Source organism: Mus caroli, unplaced genomic scaffold, assembly GCF_978045245.1.
Source record: "Mus caroli unplaced genomic scaffold, Mus_caroli_1 scaffold_57, whole genome shotgun sequence".
Lineage (NCBI taxonomy): Eukaryota > Metazoa > Chordata > Mammalia > Rodentia > Muridae > Mus > Mus caroli.
The window spans coordinates 252670-260476 of record NW_028227312.1 but is presented as its reverse complement, the minus strand read 5'-3'; the positions used below and the strand labels follow the sequence as shown (position 1 = coordinate 260476).

At 34.3% G+C, this 7807-nt stretch overlaps 1 protein-coding gene across 1 annotated transcript; it reads left to right on the top strand.

The window, feature by feature from the left end:
• The first annotated feature begins 5832 nt into the window (after window positions 1–5832).
• LOC146999672 (uncharacterized) lies at window positions 5833–7566 on the top strand. The gene is given in 2 exon segments (XM_085834460.1): window positions 5833–6727; window positions 6730–7566. Coding segments are annotated over 2 exon segments (1692 nt in total). The 5' UTR covers window positions 5833–5872.
• Window positions 7567–7807: the final 241 nt, after the last annotated feature.

Genomic DNA, 7807 nt, shown 5'->3' with positions numbered 1-7807 from the left:
ACACTATAATTCTTAAAAAAAAAGAAAAAACAAGAAAAGGACACTGGAAGTCTGAAAAAAGGAAAAAAATAAACAAACAAACAAAACAAAACAAACAAAACAAAACAAAAAACAACAACAAAAACAAAAAACCAGAACATATATAAAACCCTACAAACCATTACAGAAAACACTAAAATTCTAAAAATAAAATAAAATAAAATAAAATAAAATAAAATAAAATAAAATAAAATAAAATAAAATAAAATAATGCAAAGGAAGTAAAAAAATGTCCTTAAAACACTTTGCATTTTTTATTTTATTCCTTCCTTCTTCCTTCCTTTATTTCTTTTTTCCTTCCTTCCTTCCTTCCTTCCTTCCTTCCTTCCTTCCTTCCTTCCTTCTTTGTTTTGTTTAGTTTTGTTTTGTTTTGGAGAGTGTGGTTCTCTGTGCATCTCTGGCTGTCCTGGATCTCTCTCTGTAGACAATGTTGGCCTTGAACTCAAAAATCCCCTACCACTTTTTCACAAGTGCTATGTTAAAGGCATGGGCCACCATTGCCTGGCAACCCTAAAACTTTGAAACACCAAAATTAAAACCTTCATATAAAAATAAAATTCCAGAAGTATAGCAACAAAAAGAAAAAACTAAGAAGAACATTAAAATAAAAAAACAAAACAAAAAAAGCCCCTGAAACCAAAAATAAAACCTCAAAAACGGGAAACGAAATAAAATCCTTAAAAAAAAAAAAAAAAAAAAAAAATTGGAAGCCGAAAAACAAAACAAAACAAAACAACAAAAAAAAAGAAAACTCTAAAAGTCTCTTATAAAAATTCTACACACCATGAAAACAACAAAAACCCTAAAATTCTAAAAAAAAACAAAAAAACAAAAATGGCCCTAAAGTTCATTTCTTATTTTCTTTCCTTTTTTCTTTCTCTCTTTCTTTCTTTCTTCTTTCTTTCTTTTCTTTCTTTCTTTCTTTCTTTCTTTCTTTCTTTCTTTCTTTCTTTCTTTCTTTCTTTCTTTCCTTCTTTCAGGGATTAAAGGCATGCACCACCATGCCTGGCTTCCTTTTTTGAGTTTTTAAAGACTGTACTTCTCTTTGTATCTGTGGCTGTCCTGGGATTCACCCTGTAGACCAGGCTTGCCTTGAACTCAAAAACCACATACCTGTTCATCCCAATTGCTGGATTTAAGGGCAGAGGTCACCATGGCCTAGCAAACCTAAAACTATAAAACAACAAAATTAAACCCTAAAATTTTAAATGAATTGTCAAGAACACACACACACATACACACAAAAAACAAAAACAAAAATGAAAACAAAAACAAAAACATTAAAATACTAAAAAAGAAACCAAAAAACTAAAACAAAACAAATAAAAAAAAACACAAACACAAAAAAATCAAAAACCAAAAAAAACCCAAACCCTGGAGCCTATATAAAATGCCAAAAGCCTAAAACACACTAAAATACTAAACAAACGAACAAAAAAAACAAAAAAACGAGAAAAAAAAAAATCACTAAAAACACACTGTAAGACTGAAAACAAAAAAACCCTCTTATAAAAACCCTACAAACCCTAAAAAACAAAAATAAAAAAACTCAAATTATATATATATATATATATATATATATATATATATATATATATATACACACAAGAAGCCAAAACGGTCCCTAAAATTCTTTCCATTCTCTCTTTATTTTTTCTTTCCTTCTTTTCTTCCTCCCTCCCTCCCTCCCTCCCTCCCTCCTTTCTTTCTTTCTTTCTTTTTTTTTTTTTTTTTGAGGTTTTGGAGACTCTGGTTCTCTTTCCATCTCTGACTGTCCTGGAGCTCACTCTGAAGCCAAGGCTGGCCTTGAAATAAATATTTCACCTACCTCTTTCTCTCAATTGGTGGGTTAAAGGCATGGGCCACCATTGCTTGGTAAGTCTAAAACTATGAAATGCCAAAATTAAAATCATCAAATATAAATAAATATTCAAGAATAACAATAACAACAATAACTAAGAAGAACGTTGAAATATTAAAAGAAATAAATTTCCAGAATCCTAAATGAAAATCCAATACCCTGAAATACATTAAAAATCCTTTAATAAAAACAGAAAGAAAAAAAAACCCTAAAAATACTTTAGAAAGGGAAAAAAAAACCTGTAAAACACTCTTCTAAAACCCTACAAACCATAAAACAAAACAAAACAAAACCCTAAAATTCAAAAAAAAAAAAAAAACAAAGATGGCAAAAATGGCCCTAAAGTTCGATTCTTTCTTTTACGCTATCTTTCTCTCTTTCTCTCTTTCTTCCTTCCTTTCTTTCATTCTTCCTTCCTATCTTTCTTTCTTTCTTTCTTTCTTTCTTTCTTTCTTTCTTTCTTTCTTTCTTTCTTTCTATCATTTCTCTCTTTCTCTCTTTCTTTCTTTTTTTTCAAAACCAGTAAAATGAAGAAATAAATAAATAAAATTTACAATAGAATGCTGAAAAAAAAACCCTAAAATTCTAAAAAAAAAAAAAAAAAAAACAAGAAAAGAAAAGAAAAGAAAAGAAAGGAAAAGAAAAGAAAAGAAAAGAAAAGAAAAGAAAAGAAAAGAAAAGAAAAGAAAAAATACACAAGAATTCAAAAATGTCCCTAAAATTGATCAGTTCCCGGAAGCATGGTAGAATGCTGGCAGATGTTAGAGTAGTAGTTAAGAACTACTTTCTCATCCATAGGCAAAGAAAGTGACAATAAGCTTGGTGTGGGCTTTTGACTCTTCAAAGGCTACACTCAATAAGACACTTCTTCAAACAAAGCCATGTCTCCTAATCTTCTCAAATATAATAACAATCCATGGTCACTAAAAATACAAAAATATATACATATGGGGTTCACACCATTTTTTTTTTATTAGACCAGCTGCTACTAGATAGTGGGAAAGATGGTAAGAATGAAATGGGTATTAGATGTAAGGTAACATGATGTATAGAAAATTATTGTAGGTTCTCAAGAAAAAAAATCTAAGGGACTACTACAATGTTAAGAAAGCTGAAAAATTTAGAGTAAGACAGGGTCCCAAATATAATAAAAGTATGATATAGCAAACTTTTGCTAAAGGATTAAGTTTTCCTTGTGAAATAACTTATTTTCCTTACACTTCAATTTTATTGACAATATTATTCATTCTTAAAGAAACTGTTTTCATTATTGTTTTCTTGGTGCCATGTATGGAAATAGTCTATTGATTCAAAGAGATGATAATTCTTACAGAATAAAACACCCACATTTCATGAGAAATTTAACTGATATAACTACAGACATCACAGGGCCTAGATAAATATACTAAAAACCTATTGTGATGGCTACTCTTGGTTGTCAACTTGACTACCTCTGGAGTGAACTACAATCGAGAAATTTAGAACAAACCTGTGGGATTTCTTGGGAGGGAGGGACTTGGTTTGAACCATTGAGTCAAGAAGAAACATGCTATTAATCTGGATCTTGAGGCAGGAATACACTCCTCTGCTGGAGCTTACAAAAGGACATGGAAAAAGAAAGCTTCTTGTTCTTGCCTTCTTGCTCTTGCCTTGCTAGCAAGTGCATTCCTTCCCTGTCATTTCATCAACCCACTCCAGTATATGTGTGTGTGTGTGTGTGTTTGAACGTGTGTTTGTACGTGTGCTTGTGTGTCTGTGTGTGTATTAGGTTGTGTGTGAAGCCGTGTGTATGTGTTTGCCTATGAGTGTATGTGTGTGCATGTAACGGTATGTAAACAGAAAGAGAAGATCTTTTTCCCTAGAGAACCTTTACTAACCCACCTATAGAAATATTTTGTTAATTACAAAGGCCTCTTCTTACAGGAATGGTGGCTTTGACAGCTAAGAGAGTTCTCAAGTGGAATTTTCATATGTGAAATTTGTCCATGTTAAGAAAAGTGATAGAAAACTGTTTTACCTGGCTTCCAGTGAAATCTTCTATGGATGGTCATAACACTTTGATTCAAAGGGAAAAATGATGGTGGAATAGTGAATATTTAAAAAAAAATTGTTGTTTCTTGGCAAGTTATATCCATAGAAAATTGATCATATTCATCAGCATATTATGAAGCTATATTTTTTATGTTTACTTATTTTTATTGGATATTTTATTTATTTACACTTCAAATGTTATATCCTTTCCTGGTTTCCCGCCTCTCAGAAATTCTGTATCCCATCCTCTCTCCCCCTGCTCAAAAGAGGGTGTTCCTCTACTCACCCACCCACACCCACTTCCCTGCTCTCAACTTTTCTCCACTGGGGCATCTATCATGCCATGAAGCTGTATTTTATATCTTCACATTCAACATTTTCCAACTTTAAACTGGTCCCATCCATTGAATCAAGGAGGCAAGCATAAAGACCATTATGTGGTAAGTTGCAACTGTCGAGTCCTGAAGGTATTTATAGAATGTAGCTTAATTTCTGGTATTTAAATTATTCTTAATATTTAAGCCTTCAATTTGGAGAGGGATAGTTGGCCATGATTCTTAACATAGTAATGATGCCATAAACATTAATATTCCTCTAGAATAGTTCTATACATGAACTTTGGGAAAAATTATGGAGACACATAAAATCTCCCTTTTCATAGGAATAATATTAGAAGGAGGAAATAATAGACAAACAAGTACATTATATCTAATGGGTAGTGACAAGCACAGAAATTGCCCAAAAAAAAAAGAAAAAAAAATTCTAAAATTTGATCTGTGTGTTTTAAATATTGGGAAAAAATCTCAATATTAAATGCTTTCTCAATAGAAGAGAAAAATGGGGAGTATATATTTAACTGTCCACAAAAAAAGAAAGAAAGAAAGAAAAAAAGAAAGAAAGAAAGAAAGAAACAAACAAACAAACAAACAAACAAAAATGGTTGCCAGAAAAAAGTCCACTGTGTGTGTGTGTGTGTGTGTGTGTGTGTGTGTGTGTGTGTGTGTGTGTGTGTGTGTGAATGTTTTCATATATGGAATAAAGGAAAAAAACAAAATGGTAAGTGATATTGTAAATTATGAAAACAAAATTTACTACATTCACACAATGGATAAAGAAGAAAATATTATTGTATATTACAGCATCTGGAAAACAGTATTATGAGAAATAAAAGAGAAAACCAACATATTATACCATTAAGTGGGTCATCCAGAAATGAGGAGTGACTGCTTAAATGGTTTACAGACTTAGAAGATGATGGCACATTTCCTAAATATTATCACTACGATGTAAATGCATTTTACATTTAAAGGGTAAATGTTATAAATGAATCTCAGTGAAGCTTTTATTTTAAAATGTTCCTTTAGAGTCCTTTGGTAAAATATACAAACCCATAGACATTCTGTTTTTCCTGTAGGATGTCTCAACTTTGTATTACTTTCCCATTTCAGTCTTATTTCAAATAGTGAAGATTAATATGAAGCACATCTAAAGTATGAAGTGAAGAGTTTTTTGAACATTCAAAGAAATGTTCAGGAAAAATAAATTGTTTTTAACAAAATTCAAAGAGATGTAACATGAAAAGACAGAATCAACATCGAAAAGGCTTCCTTTTCTACCATACTATTCCTTTTGGGGGTGTTATAAACACAAAAAGAAAGTCTATAGGTAGGGCTGCTTTTTACATTGCAAGCATCAACACCTTTTAGGGACAAATCAGACACTATCACTGCCCCCCCCCCCCGGCATCCTTCCCCACCCCCACCCCCCCAGTTTAGAATGAGAGGCAGCTCCTGCCTTGTCTCTAGTTATAATGCTTGTTTCTATTTTGTCACGGTTGTGCAATAATTTCCTCGACTCCCTGAGGACAGCTATGCCCCCGCCATTTGTGCCTAGGCCAGTGTTTATCCAACAGTCAAATCACCTCCATCCAGCCTATATACCATGAATACTGCCAGTCTCGCTGTGAGAAAGGATAATGAAAGAGACCAATTTCGGGAAGGGTTCAAAATCGGTGCCACCAAGAACGAACAGGATGCTAGTAAGATGTTCATCGGGGGACTTTCCCAAGAAATGAGCAAGCAGGTACTTCTGGAATACTTGTCTAAGTTTGGTGAAGTAATAGACTTTATTATAAAAACAGACCCAAATACCGGTCTGTCTAGGGGATTTGGATTCGTGCTTTTCAAAGACAGTGCCACAGTAGAGAAGGTGCTTCGAGTGAAAGACCACAAAGTTGATGGCAAGAAAATAAAATTTAAAAGGGCTAAAGCCCTGGTATCTCAATTCTCCAATAAAAAGATTTTTGTGGGTGGGCTGAACGCGCGGATGTCTAAAGAAAAAATAAGAGCTTACTTTGGCACATTTGGGCAGATAGAGGCTATAGAGCTTCCACTGTGTTCAGATACGCAGGAAAGAAGAGCTTTCGGCTTTATCAAATACAGGGATGAAAACCCCGTTAGAAAGGTTTTAGAAACCAGGTACCATTTCATTGGCTCCAGTCGTTGTGAAGTTAAAATGGCATACCCTAAAGAATATACAGCTAGACAGTTGAGTAAAAGAAAGACTATAGCTAAGGATAGGACAAGAAAATCAGTTCCAGCTGTGGAGTTAGAAAACAATTGGAGAGGAGGAAGCAGCCCAAGCTTCCACACTATGGCTAACCCCGATGCTCAAGAAGCCAACCAAGATGCCCACAGAGCTGACTCATATACTTCTAGAGCAAACTCGGATGTACCTTTGGCAACTGTCTGTGGTTTCAGGGATACCCCCAATGCTTTCCAGTCGAACTCTAATGGTTTTTTTTTTTGACAAATTCAACTGATTTCATGGCAAGCAGTAATACTTTGAGGTCAAGCTCAAATACTGTATGGGTAATCAATTGTGCTCTGGAGGCAAACCCAAATACCATCTTGGCAAGCCAGTATACTCTTCCAAACACCTTAAGTATAAGCCAATACACTTTGGGAACATACGGAAATTCCTTAGGAGTGAGCCAGTATGCTTTGGCAGCATTTTCAAATACTTTCGGGATAAACCAATATGCTTTGGGGGCAAATCAAAATGCTTTCTGGACAAACCAGTATCCTTTTGGAACATACTCAGATGCTTATGGGATAGGCCAATATGCTTCTGGAACAAGTCCAAATGCTTTTGGGGCAGGCCAGTATAGTTTGGGTACCAACTCAGATACCTGCAGGACAAACTGCTATGCTCATGTGGCAAATCCATACAATATCTGGACAAACCAAAATGTTTTGGCGACAAACCCACATGTTTTCAGGATAAGCCAGTATGTTCTTGGGGCAAACCCAAGTGCCTTTGGGTCAAGTCAGTATTCGGTGGGAGCAACCCAAAACAGTTTTGGACCAAATCTACATAACATCGGAGCAAATGGAAACTTTTGTGGGGCAGCTGGAAGTGGTGGAAGTACTGGAGGAGTTAATTTTTCTCAAGTATATGGCAATTTCCTGAATGTCTGGAATACACTGCCAGCTTTTCACGGCCCTGATGGCGATCATTTCTCCCTCTACAGTTATGGGGCTTATGATGCAAGATCTGCACCTAATTACAATGTGCAAGTAAGCTTGTCAACACTCCCTGGGAATGGTTACCAGAGAATTTTTTCAGCGTTTTGAAGCCTAACTACAAATCCTCTATCCGAGGACCATTCTGTCCAACAATAAAACATTCAGTAACTTATATGAAATGGCCCAACTACTGATTGATTGGACATTGCCACTATTTGCAGCAACTTTTGAAGTATCAATACATTTTCTATCACCTTTAACCATTGGACCTACAATAAAAAGACAAAGGCTTGAAACTTACTTGCTGAAGGTTTTTCTGGAAAATAAACATTGAAAACATTTATTTTTG